Raw genomic sequence first — 19,417 nt, 5'->3', positions numbered from 1 at the left:
TTTAGCATAAAACTAGAAGTACATTTAGGAATGCAACGTTTTTCTGTGGGTGGAATTCACACACACACTTGTATGCGAGTCTGGAAAGTGGTATTAAATCTGATATCAAAATTGGCAATGTTAATCTTAGCTCTTTATTTTATGCACATGATGTTAATACTTGTGATTAAATCTAAGACAATACAGGGTGTTCGGGATAAATTTGACAGTTTCGTAAGGAAAAATAAAATCTTCTTTGTATCTATTAAATTTAATGAATTGACAAAAAAACATTACAGGCAGAGTTAATTACAATACTATCAACAAGATTTACTCAAAATAACCACCATTAGCATCAATCACAGCTTCAATTCTTCTTCGGAACTTCGAACAAGCTGATGCTACAGTCTCCCTGGGAAGGGCCGCAAAAACTGTTTTAATTTTATCCATTAACTGGGCTTTTGTATTACTGGAAGTGCGATTGGTGTCTTTTTCAACTGCGCCCCATACAAAATAATCCATGGGGTTAAGGTCTGGGGAGTTTGGAGGCCAAACATTTGGACTGGTGAAGTCGTAGAAATTTTCAGACAACCATTTTTGACTTTTCCCAGAGGTGTGGCAAGGGGCCGAATCCTGCTGCCATACATACGGCCTACCATTGGCTACCCTTGTTATCCAGGGCTTGACTACAGTTAGCAACTCCACGAACAAAGCCTGAATTCCAATGCCAGGGTTCTTCAACACCTGTTCCTGCAGATTTGCGAGGAATTCTGCTGTACGAACGCAATCAGATCGTCTGCTAGGGATCTTTCTTCTTGCTACATCCTCGTAGTCACCATTGCAAGTCTCTAGTTCATGCCTGATTGTTTTTACTGTATTCAGGGAGCATTGGGCAGCAGTCGTAATATCCTTATTTTGATGGCGGGCACGAATCATCATGATACAAGTTATTCTCTTCCATGATTCAGGTGGGTTCCAGCTATCCATCCTTTCTGACATCTTGTATATGAATGAAGAAGGGTCCAAACTTTTAAATGAAGAGAAGTGTGTGTTAATACATGTAACTTACGGAAAAATATAATTAATTATAAATATGTCAAATTTATCCCGAACACCCTGTGTATATATATATATATATATATATATACACCCTGTGTATATATATATACAGGGTGTTCGGGATAAATTTCACATATTTATAATTAATTATATTTTCATCATGATACAAGTTATTCTCTTCCATGATTCAGGTGGGTTCCAGCTATCCATCCTTTCTGACATCTTGTATATGAATGAAGAAGGGTCCAAACTTTTAAATGAAGAGAAGTGTGTGTTAATACATGTAACTTACGGAAAAATATAATTAATTATAAATATGTCAAATTTATCCCGAACACCCTGTGTATATATATATATATATATATATATATATATATATATATACACCCTGTGTATATATATATACAGGGTGTTCGGGATAAATTTCACATATTTATAATTAATTATATTTTCATCATGATACAAGTTATTCTCTTCCATGATTCAGGTGGGTTCCAGCTATCCATCCTTTCTGACATCTTGTATATGAATGAAGAAGGGTCCAAACTTTTAAATGAAGAGAAGTGTGTGTTAATACATGTAACTTACGGAAAAATATAATTAATTATAAATATGTCAAATTTATCCCGAACACCCTGTATATATATACAGGGTGTTCGGGATATATATACAGGGTGTATATATATACAGGGTGTTCGGGATAAATTTGACATATTTATAATTAATTATATTTTTCCGTAAGTTACATGTATTAACACACACTTCTCTTCATTTAAAAGTTTGGACCCTTCTTCATTCATATACAAGATGTCAGAAAGGATGGATAGCTGGAACCCACCTGAATCATGGAAGAGAATAACTTGTATCATGATGATTCGTGCCCACCATCAAAATAAGGATATTACGACTGCTGCCCAATGCTCCCTGAATACAGTAAAAACAATCAGGCATGAACTAGAGACTTGCAATGGTGACTACGAGGATGTAGCAAGAAGAAAGATCCCTAGCAGACGATCTGATTGCGTTCGTACAGCAGAATTCCTCGCAAATCTGCAGGAACAGGTGTTGAAGAACCCTGGCATTGGAATTCGGGCTTTGTTCTTGGAGTTGCTAACTGTAGTCAAGCCCTGGATAACAAGGGTAGCCAATGGTAGGCCGTATGTATGGCAGCAGGATTCGGCCCCTTGCCACACCTCTGGGAAAAGTCAAAAATGGTTGTCTGAAAATTTCTACAACTTCACCAGTCCAAATGTTTGGCCTCCAACCCATGGATTATTTTGTATGGGGCGCAGTTGAAAAAGACACCAATCGCACTTCCAGTAATACAAAAGCCCAGTTAATGGATAAAATTAAAACAGTTTTTGCGGCCCTTCCCAGGGAGACTGTAGCATCAGCTTGTTCGAGGTTCCGAAGCAGAATTGAAGCTGTGATCGATGCTAATGGTGGTTATTTTGAGTAAATCTTGTTGATAGTATTGTAATTAACTCTGCCTGTAATGTTTTTTTGTCAATTCATTAAATTTAATAGATACAAAGAAGATTTTCTTTTTCCTTACGAAACTGTCAAATTTATCCCGAACACCCTGTATATATATATAAGCTACATTCTTTCTAGATATTTTCTGTTACTGGCTGCTTTAATATCACTGTGACAGTGAAAGAGCCACCCGTACAAAACAAAAATCTAGGTTTTCTTGCGCTTTGTACATCAAATAGCTGGCATGTTTGATCTCTGGAGTACTTTTTCTGTATTAACTAACCCTTAGTTAATCCATAGAACTAGTTATTTCACCCACCCAGAGTTACAGACCTACTATAGTAGGTCTGTAACTCTGGGTGGGTGAAATGACTGACCATAGTTGTGGTGGTGGATGTGTTTCTGACATTCCTCAAGGTGGATATTGAGGGGCAGGGATCTGTAAAATCTAGCACCCCCATTGAGGATGCCCCTCTTAAGACTCCAGGCTTCTAATCTAACATTGAGAACAGAATGTAAAAAAGGGTTTTGCTAATGATGGGAATAAAAATTGAAGCAAGAGGACAATGCCTTTGAGGCTATCTGCTTGGTGTGAGATCCAGGATAATAGGATGAAATGTATAGTTCATCTCTGCTGAGGAGTGGTTGGGGTGAATGGCATGCATTGGCGAATTACCACAATGAGTTCAAGATAAGTGATTATTATAGATGAGATTTCAAATATGGAGGTATAGATTGGAAGAAAGAGAACTAAGACAACATGTAACTGAGTTTTATGTTAAATCAGATGTGCGACAAGAGTGCACATTATCTCCACTGTTATTATCTATATCAGGGGTCTTCAACCTTTCAGACAGTGCAGGCCGCATTAAAAATTTCAATGAAGCCTGTGGGCCACTAAGCTATACTGCAGTATTTAGAATTGTAAGATGATTCACAAGGAATGCTGTGCATTTTATACTTTACATAAAATCCTGTAAAAATAAACTCAGCTTTAAGAGCATAGGTAGGAGTCGGGTTCATGATAAGTAAATACAATCAATACTTGAAAAAAGATAAATTTAATGAAAACATTCATTTTTTACTATGTCAATGGGCAACTTGGCAATTTTTTCCTTGACCTGATTATCAATGTTGGAAGTCACTATGTGCAGAGTATTCTCGAGATGGCCCGTAATCTGAGTTCTTGTCTTGGACTTCACATGCTTCATTCTGGAGAAGAACTGCTCACATAAGTATGTGCTTCCTAACAAAGTGCACATCTTCAAAGCATGCCGGCAAAGATTAGGGAATGTGTCCTCAGAAATGTAGTCTGTAAAATGTAAGCAAAGGCACATTGAATAATTTTTCTCTCAAAGAAGAGTTGTTTTGGAGTTCAAGCAGCTCCATTTGTACTGAGCCTGGCATTTTGGCAGCATTGACACTGAATGGTTTTGAAAATAAATGGAAAGAAGACTGTTGGTTACGAAAATCACTAAATCTCTCTTCAAACTCACTTCGCAACACGGTTAATTTTGTAATGTATTCATCAAGAGGCGAACAGTTGGACTCGGTGAGAAGCTGAAATGAGTTAAGTCTTTTTTTTTGCAAGTTGTATCTCCCAAAGTTTGAGCTTGGCTACAAGTGTATAGTGGCTTGTAACCACAGCTACATACAAGCAACTAGTGTGATTATGCTATATATATGATGTGTTTGCCATCTGGCCCCATGGACAAGACACTTTGGATGCATTTGTCACCTACCAAAACAGCCAACACCCCAAAATCCACTTCACAGTAGAAAAAGAATCGAATAACTGTTGACCATTTCTTGACACATTAGTCACCTGCCTTTCAGATGGATCGCTATCTTTTTCCATTTACAGAATGCCTACACACACACACAGGAAGATACCTACATAAACAATCACATTATCATCCAGTCCAACAGTATGGCATTTTATAAACACACACAGAGCCATTTGTTCTAGCGATACAGCTCTAACCACAGAACTCAATATCTGCGCCATACGTTCTTGGCCAACGGCTATAATTCCTACGAAATAGATAAAATACTACATAGTCCCATTATTCTGTCTTCCCCTAATACACAGGAACACAACATGACCATTTCTTTTCGCTATGTCAGAGGTACTTCAGAAAAGATAGCCAAAGTATTGATGATATGTGGCCTTCGGACCACTTTCAAACCTCATGTCAAACTAGCAACTCTGATCCGCTCACCTAAGGATGAACTTCACCCTTTAGCATACCCAGGAATGCATGTATATATGGCAAGTCAGAACTGGCAGACCATGCTTTGGACATTCCTTCACACAGGATTAGATGGAAGAAGACAAATCTGCTATTTAGGAGTCGTTACAGATCTGAAAGATTATTTTTTTGAGTCAGCAATGGCTTTGAAGAATTCTTCCAACCTTAACAAATATGGTTACATTAATTTGCCAAAAATTTGGGAGACTTATCCTAAGAGAAACTCCTTCATAGCTGTTTTTTTTTTCGTTAGAGGGCACCAAAAAATAGGACTTTAGATCTTTTGTCCATTGCAATTTGTATAGTTTCACTCAATCACTGTTGCGTGTACAAGTGTGTTGTGCTTTGGTGATGCTGAGTTGAAATTCAGCGAAATATAAACAGTTAATAAAACATCTCTTTTATAAAATTGTTTTTGGTGTTTTTAATACCGTTAAAAAATAAGTCATGGATAGACATTAAAGAATAGTATACGAGGAAAATTGAATCCAGGAAAAGGCATGTGACATGTACCTAAGGGCTCAGTACTTGTTCATACTTCCATCCATGAAAGGTTATGAACCTATATGAAACAAATTTTTCAAGCCACTTCAGTAAGTAGGACAGTGATCTCACACTGAGCAGTGAAATTCATCTCCTATCTGAAGACAATAACAAACATCCATGTCCACAGCAGAATTCAAACCTGCAGCCTGTCAGTTGGAGAGGTGATATTCTTTAGCATCTAAATAATCCAATGTGTGCTATTTTGGCCACATTGGATTATATGGATGCTAAAGAACACAGACAAGCAGGATAGGGATTTATTATTCTCCTTTATAATCTTTAACAAAGTCATATCTGCAAAGCTAGATCTCTATATCATTGAATATGATATAGAGATCCTGCAGGATGACTTAGACTAGCCCAATGGGGAAAGGATGGTAGTTTAACATGGCCAAGTGTAAGGTTGTGCTTTGGGATGTAGGAGTTGCAAGTTCCATCAATTCTGTGTACCGTATTGATGGAACTGGACTGCAGGAAACTGATGAGACTAGTGATTTGGAATGCTTGTGAATAAAAAGTTGAAGTTCAGAGGGAATATCGTGCACACACCAAAATAACACACTAGATTATTTGGATGCTAAAGAACATAGTACAAGCAAGGATGATGGGCAAGTTATTCTTCTTTATAATGCTTTAACAAAATTGCCTCTGATGGATTATAAGACAAAAATATAAGAAAATCTCCAATGGCAATTTTGTTTTTATTACAAGAGAAACATTAATGGAAAACAATTACATAATACATAATATTAATTAAATGTTTGCTCTACAGGGATATCGCACAGTAAAACTTTAAGCTCTTCTAAAATTAAATTATAAGCTATGTCTTCCTCTATCGATATAGTTTCTAAACCAACCAATCTTTCTTGGGTCATTGCTGTTCGCAAATAATTTTTAATCAGTTTAAGCTTGAAAAAATTTCTTTCCCCACTTTCTGTGCTAACAGGAATTGTTAACAATATCCTTAGGGTGGTGGTTACATTGGGATAAATTTACAAGATTAAAAAAAAAAAAAATATATATATATATGATAAAATTTGATGAGGACCACTTTTCTCTTGTATTATTTTTGAGAGAATTTTTAATTCTTCAAATAAATTATTTCATCTACATCAGATGCTGTAAAATATCTTATTGACGTAATACAGCCCAAGTGAGGCAGGCTGCCTCTATGCTGCACCGTGTTGATACTGGCAGTAATTTACAAGACGAGATACGTAATGGACAATCCACGAATGACTGGGGAGTGAAAGTAGCCGCAAAACAGATAGCAATGGCAGGCCAGTAGAGATAGCAGCAGCTATGAAGACGTGCATATGATTGGTGCGGTATCAAAAAAAAAAAAGATCGTGCGATTGAAAGGTAAAAGCAAGCCGACAATTGAGTTGAAATGCTAATTCTCTTCAACTGAATTCCATAATATGTAAAAAACTGCCATCACAACATTCACTGTATATATATTTCTTAATTTAACATGTTTACTAATTTTAACACGGTCGGTTGAATTTTATTGCTACTGTTTGAGCTGGAGGGAGGACTACTGGCAAACATCTAATTTTTAGTTAGATACTGTGTTTTTGCCAGGTGTAACATAGTTTTGCTTGATCTATGCAGCAGTTTCAGTGTAAAGGGAATCTGTGATTCATTGGTCAGTGCCGTTTTTATCCCAGTTGTCTGTAATCGCATGATATACAAAAGCTTCGATGATACACTTATAAATTCGATCATTTATTTTATTTGCTCGAATAACGTAGAATTGTTTGTAATTCAGTGAGGGAGTTGGCAAACATTATTTGTTCTAGAACCCTAGATGGATAAATGATGTGAAATTTCGTTTAAAGTTATGTTTTAAAAATCAAGTTGTCATTGGATCAATCCTAAATAGAATTCTAGTGCATTTGATGAGTAAAACGAGTCAAGAACACACACAACAAATATTACAGATACTAGATGTTTCAAGAAAAATAAGTTTTATTGCTTCTACATCTTCGGTTACAGCAATTAATTAAGACATAGCTCGATAGCGTGATTAAAAACCCGAGTTTCCAGGAGAAAAAACCCTGCTATCTCTGTATGAGCTCGGTTAACTCATAATGAAAGAAACCTCTACAAATAATCATCCCATCATGAGAAAAACTGAAGTTAAGTCTTTTACGATAGAATGAGGCAGTGGACGGTCAATCATCCAACTGCTTTATGAAGACACGCATTTCTGAAAGCAGCTACAAAAATATCGTCTTTTGTACTTGAGGTGTGTCTTCTGAATTCAGCACTAGAAACTCTTTCATGCTTGACCGCAAATCGCTCTCTGTGTGTTATCTGTAAAAAAGGAAAAGAATTCATTATTCAACCGGATCTTTAGACGAGATTTCCCTTTCGGAAAGACACCAGCATGAACAATGAGTGTCACCGTTTCTTCCCCCTCCTAACGGGCAAACATATGCTGTACTGGTGGCCCCACCCCATCGTTCGGATCCGGTTGTGTGCTGATCAATACTCAACCTAATTTACGTAAATTGGCTCATGGCTGCCAGCTCAGAAGAGCGACTCTACACGGCCTGTAACACTGTGACGAACCCCTTCTGGATGGACAAGCGGCATTTCAACTATGCAAGACGTTGTGTAGGAACAATCACCGTATCCTCCAACTCCTAACGATCAAAGTTCGACTACAGCAAGGTGCCGTTCAGTTAAAAGCCAACACATCCATCGTTCATCACATTTGGGGCTTCTCAATGAATGAGAATCTTCAAACAAACAAAAACGAAAACAATAATAAAAGAAAATCTATTCTTAAACCAATGGTGAATTTCCTAATTAATACTTAAAATTATCAAAGGGAAAATAAAAACTAGATGAATAAATAAACACTGTCATTAAGAATAATATATAAAATTAGCTTTCTCTTGCATTTTACACTCGCCACTATTAACACCATTCACTAGCATGCAAGTTAACAATCTAACATTGATTTGATCTTTTCCTCTTTTTATCAACTTCTGTAAATTCACTTGTGATATCTTTATCGAAGACGCAGTGTTCCATCTTCCGATTGAAGAACTAATCCCTGTGATAAATGTGGTGTTCACTTTGTAATCTAAACAGAAGAACCCATACTATTGTATGTGTTCTTTTGTTGTGAAAGCGAATTTCAGCTTTCCTATCCATAATGGAAAGCATCCTAACTGAGGCATTTGCTGTTGAACCAATGATTGCGATTCTTCATTGTTTAATACAGTTTTTCTGTATGAAATAAATAAATATGAACTAAAGCTATGACTGATTTTAAGATGAATGGTGCATATTTCGATGAAGGGGAGAAGTGAAAAAAACGAACAAGAATGATCTGTGTTTTATTTCTCATGGTTGTTTCTACTTCTGCATGATGCTATGGGGAAGTAGAAACGTAATTTTCTCCCCTCATTTTAGATTAGATGATAAAACAATTAGATGATAATATTAATTAAATGTTTGCTCTACAGGGGATATCGCACAATAAAACGGTTTATAAGCTCTTCTAAATTTAAGTTATATAAGCTATGTCCATGTCTATCGATATAGTTGCTAGAACAACCAATCTTTCTTGGGTCATTACTGTTCGTAAATAATTTTTAATTAGTTTAAGCTTGGAAAAATTTTTATTATTTTTGAAAGAATTTTTAATTCAAATAAATCTATTGCATCTACATCAGGTGTAAAATATCTGTTGCCCTACCTCAATATGGCTGAACATGCGCCCTTAATTAAGTGGCGCCGTGAGGCAGGCTGCCTCTATGCTACACCCTGTCGACGGTACTGCTACCAATAGATTGAAGTTCTCTTGGTTACGAAGATTACCTACAAAAAAAAAGGGACTATGAAGAAATTTGTCAATATATAGAAGGGAGTGAACAAGGGATGATCCGTAAAAATTGCATAAGGCTACTAGACTAAATTTTTTGCTTGGAGAGTGGCATATGAGTAGAATAGGTTGCCAGAGGCGGTCGTGAGTGCTTTGTATGAATGAGTTCAAGGAGAAGTGTGATATGTACAATGCGAATAATGGTTAATAAGATCCTCCCATGATGAGTCTTTGACTTCATGGAAATGTACAAAAAATGCCGGCAAAGGTTGGTCGATTGGTAGAGCCTCTGCTACCAATGGCTCAGTTAAGTAAGTTTGAGCGCAGTTAGTAGTTGGAAGGGAACAAATCGTTCGATGCTGTTGGCACACTCTCCCTCGATGAGCCTTTGGACTCCCTGGAGGTGCCAAATAATAATAATAAATCAGTCCAATTTTAATTCATTTGTTGAGTCATGACAAATGATTGAACATATACATTAACTAAATAAATGATAGGTTTTTTTTTTCGAAAAATTCTCTGACCAGCTTTTAAAAACAGTTTGCAACATTCATGTTGCTTACCTTTTTGGACCACCTATATAATTCATTTAAAATATGGAATGGGAGTTGAGACTGGGCCAAGAATTGGTACGTTGAAGAGGATTCGGTCACTTAATAGTTTGACTGTAACATCAGGTGGAAAATAGAACATAAGGGGGGGCGAGAGGATTCATTTAATGGCCAAAGCTAGATAACAAGATGGAAACTTCCATGTAAGCTGTAAGGACATCCAACAAAGGCTTCCAATCTAATGACCAAATTTCTCCTTCACATTATTTAAAAAAAAATCATTGGGAAAGATTTAACTGGAGACATCAACTAGAGGTATCCCTTGATTAAAGTGATTAATTAATCCCTCGATGTTACCGAGTATATCAAAATCACGTTAATCAAATATAATAATCAATGGTAAAAATTACAATTCGTCCATGATCGATTACTGTATTAATAATTCGTTTAGATAAAAAATGAATGCAAAGTAAATGTTTAATAAATGCTTGTACCTTAATTAGTTAACTTTTTTTAATAAAAAATTATCAAGAGTCTTTTGAACAGTTTTAGTTTTTTCCTTGCCACATAAATTCTACGATAACAAGCAAAATGACACTCTCTTGGCATCTTTAATTCATAAAAAAAAATTAAACATGAAAAAATAATGTTCATTATCGATAAAATTATACAGTTTGGTATAATTCAAAATTACTTAAAAATAAAATCTATTATCATTACCCCAATAATGTTCTAAAATAAAAACTATAACAAATGTTATGTCTTTAATTGTAATGTCCAAATATTTAAAGAGACGGAGTAAACACGATAAACACTACGAACACTCTACTACTGGCGCAAACTGCATATAAACAACAGTGGAACTGCGCGAAGGATATAGTGCCGCATTACGCTAATAGCTCGCATCTCACTATGATGTGCATATGCTTGAGCGCGTAGCAATGACACTGTGGTAAACAAAATGCTGCTAGCGTCCTGCGCCCTCCTGAGTGCTACAAGATGGGCTTTATTATTTTTTATACAAAATAAGAGAAATGTATAGGATTGTTGATGATAAAATTAAATATTATATTACATTACAAGCAAATATAAATTAATTTATATATATCGAGAAAAATTGGGGGTGCTGCAGTTACGTAGTGCCTAAACACGAGTCGCCCCTGATTGGAGCAGAACTCTTGTAGTATCCTATATATGCAAAAAGCGAATTAACTGAATGTGAAGTTCCTGAAGGACTCTTTCTAACCAGTATTGATATATAGTTGGGAAGAATCTAAGAAATTATGCGACATTATTTTCCACTAGATAAAGGAAGATAGCGCACATGGTGATTTTCGTTATCAAAAGATGAATTCTTTTTTGGAACTCTTTAGCGATTAAGCCATTCTTTTTGTTATATTTATGAGTGTGTGATATATAGGCATATATAGTGTACAATAAAACAAATTAATATTTGTTTTATTGTACACTATATTGATATTAAGGTCACGGCGCCGATGCGCAAAACAATAGTGGGCTATTTTAACGTGCGTGATTACCTTCGCAGAAAAAGAGATTCCTGGAACGAGAACGAAACTGGAGAACGCGTTTGTCATAAGCGTTTCGTGAGCTAATGCTAGAAATGTGAAGAGAGAGAATAATAGCGGCGAGTTGAAAGACGAAATGCGTCATAATGCGATTATCGTACTTAGTGACAAGCAATATGAGCGATTGTACGAATGCTGCTGATGTCATGTAGCTCAGTGGATGTGGCGTTTGCATACCATAGCAATTGGCGGCACGAAAGAAGACTTGGTTTTTAAATCTATTCAGCGATTAGATTCGACCAGTTCCCGAGTTAGTCGATCTCTGGCACGGGCAAATAGCTTTTTTTTATTACCGGAAACTCGGATTTTCGTCCCGTGAATTCAAAAAAATCGACCGTAGATCCCATACTATTTTAGACATTAAATATGTTCTGTTAGGACGACCACGAGATGGCAGCGCAGCGCTTGATGAGTCGTCTCCTCACTTGTGCCGCTAATTAGTGATAGCCTTGAGCCAGCTATCTCTCGGTCCCAGTACTAGGAGATTGAACTGCCCACTCAGTCTCCAAAAGTTAGATAGGGCTAAAACTGCCCGCCTACCTCCTATACAGGAATAAAAAAAAAAAAAGCCGTTGGCCGATTTTTTTTTTTTTTAATTTTTGGCCGTCCACAATCACTCCCACATCTCTTCCCTTCTATTTTTATTTTCTCCAAGACATTTCTACTAATTGTGTACTCTATAATCCATTTTTGCTTCCTCCGATACGATCGGAGTGCCGCCATGCGGAAGACTTGGAACGAATGTGTCGCTATTTAGATTCTAGAACGCTAGAAATCATTCCGACAAAATTGAAAACAAAAACTAAATAAGCAAAATAAAATCCAGAAAAATGCCAAAAATTACATATTGCACACAAAGTAATCATAAAAACATGTACTGATAATGCCGAGTGTTCTTTCTTTTCATAAAGAGAAATTATGTTATATGTATGACCTTCCCGAAGATAACTTCGCCTGTGTAAATAACTGATTTTCTTCCTTTTAAACTCGATTTTCTATGCATAGCACAATCACTACAAACATCTCGAGGAAACAACCGATCGACGACGTTTTCGTTTCTTCGTAACAGTTCCTTCTGATTTGTAATCTACGAACTGTTACTTTTAACCATTCAGCAAAGAAATTAAATATCCTTTAAGTTTATTTCGAACTATGCTTTGCTTTATTTATTCTGGCTGATGGAAAGTGAAAACAAATGAGTTATATTGCATTCTGCGTATCAGCTAACGCCTTTTTTTTTCTTTTTATTCCCCATATACGGGGAGTAGGCGAGGCCATTTAGCCCTCTCTAACTTTTGGAGACTGAGTGGGCAGTTCAATCTCCACTGGTACCAATCAGAGATAGATGGCCCAAGGCTATCACTAATTAAGCGGTACTCAGTGAAGAGAGACGGCTCAAATGTGCCGCCATCTCGTGGTCCCTAACCCTAACACAATATATTTAATGTCTGAAATAATGTGGGTTCTACGGTCGATTTTCTTGAGTTTACAGGACGAAAAACCCGAGTTTCCGGGAGGAAAAACCTGCTTGCCCATGCAAGAGATCGACTAACTCGGGAACCCGTCGAATAAAGGTTCAGAAAAATTTCCTCTAGTCGCCGACTAGACTCGAAACCAAGTCTTCCTTCGTGCGGCGGTTGGCAAACGCCACATCCACTGAGCTACACAGGCTCATGCATTCTGCTATTATATAATGATTACTAACTTAGTAATTGATAATGTCACAGGCAGTATTTCTTAACACCAAATTGCATTTCTCTTGTGGAAATATTTATTTCTTAAACATTCTAGTGAATACCAACAGAATGCATGTCAGTTCGCGAAAGTTGAACTGATTGTAGTTTCACCACCACAAATCTAATCCCAAAAAGAAATCCACTTCAAATGAACAACCATCAAATCTGAGAAGTTACTGGTATTTGGTTCTTGTGTTTGGAAAAAAAAAACACTACTACAAAGCTACCAACGTTTGTGGTAGTGGTATTTTCCTCATGTGTTTCAGTTAAAGCCAGTGAAACGAACAAATCGCGAATAAAACGAAAAAAAAAAAAAACACCCGAAAAACGTTGAGAAAATACCAAAAACGCCGTGGCCAAGAAGAACCAAACATCTCTGACCTGCTCCCCTTCGAGACCAGAGTAAACCCACCCAACCACGTGTCCTACCTAAAAAATCATCCTCCTGTATGCATCTCACCGGAAGTGACATCAGTGGTGCAGCCACGCAGAAAACTCACCCACAATGGTTGCCACCTGCTACAACACACTTCTCACCTCAAAAATTTATTCCCTATGGTAGTCGCCGGACGTAACGTCACAGATGCGATCGACGAATTCTGCAAAACAGTTCGCCACTTTATGAAAAAAAGGCACTTGAGTTTATTAATCTTCCACTTAGCGGCATGCATGTCTCTATAATGATGATCAAATCGGGTGACGTAAGTTCTTACGAAGCGAGTATCCAGAGACAGCTAATGCAATTTCAAACCACAGGATTAGTTTCTTTCTGCGCGCGAAAACTTGCTCACGGGAATACCCTTTCGCTCCCCTGGTGGTTCGCTAACCACCGGTTGAGAATAATCTGTATTATGACAAACTACTCCTGTACGTGCTGAGCTATTCTAATAATTGCAGATGGAGCTCTGATCATGTATCACGGGGTTTAGTCTCTTTTCCCTTGAAAATAGAGGCGAAACGTAACCGAAAATTCTCCAGCATAAGTCATTATTCCGTGAAGTAATTTTTACATGATCTTCCACTCATTTTTCAAGATTTTAATAGTTCTGTATGTTTACATATAATATCAAATTGTGGATTGAGCGCTATTTGTAGTGAAGCATGGCTTATTGCTATCTATTTCCTGATTTTTACCAACTAGGAGGTGTACAGTCTACTACGACCCTACTACATAAATTTACATTACTGATCTAATCAACAATGTCCATCCAAATACAAGTCTAGCAGTACTTAGCACTCCAATATTTCCAGATTTAATATTAAGGAATAATTGAATTAATTCGCCTAAATAGACCATGGTCTTCCTCTGACTCTTTTTTTCCTATTATTCATGAAACAGAAAACTTTCGGCAACCTTCCTTCCCTATTCTCTTTAAGGTACTGCACCACTTAAGATTAGCACTGCTCCCACATTCTTGAACGCAAACAATATCAAGTTACTTTTAGAAACGATTCTGTCATTTCTTCACCCCTAATTTTTTGTACTCTGTTGTACAGAGTTCAACAGTGATAAATATATATAATATCACATTTCTAACCCAACTCTCCCCCATCCGTAATAACTTAGTGGTTTAAAACACAGTCTTGTATACTGCTAAAATTTAGTGTTTTGACAAATTTCTTGTAAATTTGTTCAGCTGGCTACCCCCTCCCTAGCTGCTGTCTATTTCCAAAAATTTAAGTTGCAATCTTGAATATTTTACTGCTGTGGGTTCTTTATTGATGAAGGTTGAACTCCATGTTTGTGGTTTTAGTTTCTTTATGGTGCTTCCATGCTAAATTTGTTACGGCTATTATTTCATTCTGTTAATTTATACTGCGTTTGTTTAGGAGTATCTACATAAAGCAAACTTTGTAGTCTCAGATTTTTGCTAACATAGGCACTAAAATCTAAAGAAGTTATGGCTGCCTAACTAATAAGTTTCATTATTATTGAATATAATGCTTTGAGGCTCGTGTATGTAAACGTTAGCATTACAAGTCACCAGTGATCCGGTTAAATCGATACTACCTTCGGTTTCATGTGTCGAATTTACTAAACATTTCCCAAGTGAACTTGGTGTCCTAAGGTGAATGATAATGGTATCTTCCGCTTAAACACCCAAGAATAGTATTGCTTTGAGAAAGGCCAATTATTCCTTGTGAGAATATATATAAATAAACCAAAGTTATTTAAAAACAATTTTATTGTATACAAATAAAAATATACAGTCCGAAGGCTCAAGCTATTTTCAAAATAGTGCGTTAAGAGGCTACAATAGTCAAGTATCAATAAATAAGGGGTCACGTGGTGACCTGTCCATTCGGAGTATTAGCAGTCCAAGTAAGTCTGGTTGCAGTCTACATCAGAAGTGCCGTTAAGTAGTGCTACGAAGTATTCATCTGGTGACTCGTCTTGGTTCCTGCAAAAGGAAGTCAACTGAACTAACCATTTGAGCTAAGTTAATATAATTTGAAGCTTCGAGTAAAATTAGAGTTCACAATTTATAAAACTATTATCAGAATTACTGACGTTTAATCTTAATGTCTGCGCGTTGTTTTTTATTATTTTTTTTTCATGTGTTCCTCAATTTGTTAATATTAAGATAGTCGTATGTTTAGCATTTTAATGCAGATGGAGCTATTCTGCTGCAGCCGATACTGCACACATCACGTGCCTTCATTTGCGTTGCTTTCTGGGATTGTAATGAAAATGCTATGAGACTTAACCAAAAAATTTCAAGAAAAGGACATTCAAGGTTAAAATGTAAAATTTAACTGGTAATATTTTGCGATTTATTATTTTAATGGATTTCTTAAATTAAAAACTGAAAATTAATTTTTTGAATATCAAGTAGTGTTGCATAGTATTTGAATGTCACTATAGCGGCTCGGGTATTACCTTTGGAAAATATAAGGTTAATGCAGCTAGCAAAGAGGAATCCGAGATTTGCATTTCAAGTGCACTTTGAGATACACATACGGAAAGTATGTATTCCATACATGTTTTATGCAAAAGTGCAAAACGCGAATTACGCAGTTTAGTGCAGACCGTTCTAATTAATAGTACCAATCGGGAATCATTAAACTTTGTTTACAGTTACACGGAAAAAATATAGCTATTAAGGAGTAATGACTGGTTTAAACCCTGCTTTTTATATGCAGCTAAAAAAATGGCAGATTTCAATACTTACGCCATCTTCAAGAGGGACGCTAGTGGTGGGAAGTTGACGGCTGTGAAACGGCCAACTTGACACATGAATTTTTTTGTGCAACCTCCACTGAAGGTTCTACTAAAAGCGTTTAAAGTCCTCTGCAAGAACACCGAGTGTTCTGTTACCATCCTAGCGACTGCCCTAACAGTACCAATAGTTTCAGTGATAACGCTGATGGTCAAGTTAGCAACGATGTTCACTATGGGAGTGCCTTGCAGACTTCTAGCTAGAATGTCACCGATGCCCAAGACATCTTCATCGACTACTCTGGCCATGGGCGATGATACCAATGGAATTCTTGCTCTCAGTCCAGGGAAAATGGAAGTCGCAGCAACTAACGTCACATAACTCAGCGCCGCTAATACTAACACTGGTTTTACTTTCTTGGTGAGTTTGACTAAGATTCCCGTTACAATTACGCCAGCAGTCTTGAGGGAGGACAAAAGCGATGTTCTTTCTAAGAGACTACGAATGAGCACCTCCGTATCCGATTGGCGATTCAACTCAGGTATATCATTACGACCTCGTCTAGCAGTAGCTGCATCGGCTGTAGAAGTCGCAACCAACAGTATAATAAATAGTATTAGGCTCATGTCTGGTCCTTTCCGATAGCGGCACACTACTCAATAAGCACGCTGTATCATGCATTCGACTGTCTTTTTATTTCTCAGTCACGTGTTGGAAGATTAAAAGGTAGCGTAGAAAAGTAGGGAGGGAAACTGAAGAAAATGCTACGCGTCCACTCAAGGTGACAGGAAGTCAGCATTCACCCCTTTTGTGAAAGAGAAGAGTTGAGAGCGTTGATTGGTTACAGTAGATTTCATTTGAATCTTGGGAATGAATTTATTATTATCCTAAATTAGCGTGTTAAATATTTTATGCAAAGTACATGTGCTGAATTTTCTCAAATATTAACCATTCGATAATCCAAATATTTATTTTTTAATGGGAAGAGAACGAGACTTATATTCATTGAGAAGTTTTAGAATTATCTTCGCATCAACTTTGTTCATATCTAAATATGACTGATCTGTTATCGTATTGAGAGTTTACGTTGACAATTTTTGTACAAATTTTTCATTTCTATATTACGTTTAATACCATATTCACCACAGTGTCATGCAAAATATTCATATCGATGTTTTCATTAGCATGATAAGAAAACAGTTAAAGCAATTCAATTAGTGCTTCATTGTTTTATAAACATATTTTAAGATTTTAATGCAGATTGTTTTTTTTTTTACTCCAGTTTCATTGAAAATTTGATATGGGTCCTCTGTGTCCCCGTGTCCAATAAAATAATGCTGTAGTTCAAAGGCCATTTGAAATGCTTTCTTTCCCCTCCTTTTTTAGGGGGGGGGGACTTTTACTCGGAATTCAATCGAAAATTTTGTTATTCATACATGCGACTGAGAATCACTGTCCACACATGCAAAAAAAAAAAAAAAAAAAAAAAAAAAAAAAAATGAAAAGAAAAGAAAAGAAAACACGAGTATATGGGACAGAGGAATGGGAAACACACCAACTGTTTTTTTTTTTATTTGGGCGGGGGAGGCAGTTATTTTTTAAGTTGTAATGGAGATCCGGAACCCAACATAATACTAGAATAAACATTAATTGATCAAAATCTACTACGCACAGATTTGGTCACCCGGGTTTCTTGGGGGCCAGGAGGTGGTCGAAAAGATTCAAAGACAAGTGACCAAGAAGGTGACTAGTGCATTGCTTCCAGACTTCCCCCCATTTCTTCTAATTTCACTTCTGTTCCAGGAGAACAGAAGTGAAATTCCGGATTTAAGTCCTATTTTCGGAGTCTGTTCACATACATCTCGCTCTCTGAGAACTGCGCCTACTGACCTCTGCAATGATTTCATGAGCCAGCTTGTTTTGCTCGATTAGGTTGTTTGGATAGTCATCAATATCCGGTATTGATGTGAGAGTCCTTCAATTCACAGGGGAACATCGCTTCAAACCCATAAACGATAACCGCGGGGGGTCTCTCTGATTGAATAGAGTGAATAGCTGTTCTTCACGCGAATAACGTGTGCGGTAGGTTTGTGTCCCAACTTGATATTTTGCTATCAGCTAGCTTGGCAAGTGTGTGTTTCAGAGTCATATTTAATGGCTCGCACATCCCGTTTGCTTGGGGATGATATGGGGCGGTAAAGAATTTCTTTATTTTTAGTAATTTGCGCAATTGCATCATTATCTCAGCTGTGAAGTTGGCACCTTGATCAGAGAGAAAGATTTTGGGGCGTCCCATATCTGGATGTCATTAATTTGAGAAATTTACTCGCTACAGTTCGTGCGGTTTGATCCTTCATGGCTGTCGCCTCAAGAAATCTCGAAAACATATCTATGGCAACAAGAATGTACCTATTTCCCTTTTGAGTAGTAGGCAGGGGCCCAATTATATCAATGGCCATTGCCTGGAAAGGGCGGACTGGGAGAAGAAAAGGTTGCACGCGTACCTTCCTTTTAAAGGTGGATTTCTTCTGACACATATGACAGGAGGACATATGTGGCCATGTCCCCTCTCATTCCCTTCCAGAGATATCTGTCACTTATTCCTTGGCATGTTCGACTAAAGCCCTGGTGCCCTGCGAGGTCAGAATTATGGAGTGTATAGAGCACCCATGGTATCATGACTGCTGGGATCAGGATCTTCTCTCTCCATCTTCCCATCACTTCCTGTTTGGAAAGAAGGAGCCCGTCATCATCCAAATGCGGAGTTTTTAAAAACGAAAACTCGTCAGGAAGGGGCTCTCCTTTCTCTATTCTGTCATATACCTCCCTCCACATAAGATCCCTCCGTTGGGCTTCAATAATGAGGGTTTTTCTCAAATTGAAGGTGGGGAGGCTTATTTTTATTTATTTCTATTTCTTCAATTCTATGGATGAAAGTAACACCGTCGTCTCTTCTAACAGGCTGACCTTCTTCATTATTTGAGTCTAAGGATCTTGATAAGTAATCAGCTACTACTTTCTTTTCCTTAGTATGTATTGGATGTCAATGTTATATTCCTGTAGTTCTAGAGTCCACCTAATTATCCGCTGATTTTTATCCTTCATGGAGGATAGGAAGGATAGAGGCTGGTGGTCTGATATCAGGATAATGTGCTGTCCCAATAGTAGATACCTAAGCTTCCTAAAAGAGAACACTATCGCCAAAGCCTCCTTTTCTATGACTGAATAGT

At 37.1% G+C, this 19,417-nt stretch overlaps 1 protein-coding gene across 1 annotated transcript; it reads right to left on the bottom strand.

Annotated features, from left to right (window-relative positions):
- Positions 1-15,337: 15,337 nt before the first annotated feature.
- LOC150096406 (uncharacterized) lies at positions 15,338-16,813 on the bottom strand. The gene is made up of 2 exons (XM_090409054.1): positions 16,200-16,813; positions 15,338-15,428 (listed from the first exon to the last, which is right to left on the bottom strand). The coding sequence occupies exons 1-2, from the start codon at positions 16,811-16,813 to the stop codon at positions 15,338-15,340; spliced, it is 705 nt and encodes a 234-aa protein (XP_090265180.1).
- Between the last annotated feature and the right edge of the window lie 2,604 nt (positions 16,814-19,417).

This window comes from Typopeltis vanoorti, chromosome 19, assembly GCF_054136105.1.
Source record: "Typopeltis vanoorti isolate ZY-2024b chromosome 19, IOZ_Tvanoo_1.0, whole genome shotgun sequence".
Taxonomy (NCBI): domain Eukaryota; kingdom Metazoa; phylum Arthropoda; class Arachnida; order Uropygi; family Thelyphonidae; genus Typopeltis; species Typopeltis vanoorti.
This window is presented reverse-complemented; position numbering and strand designations above follow the sequence as displayed.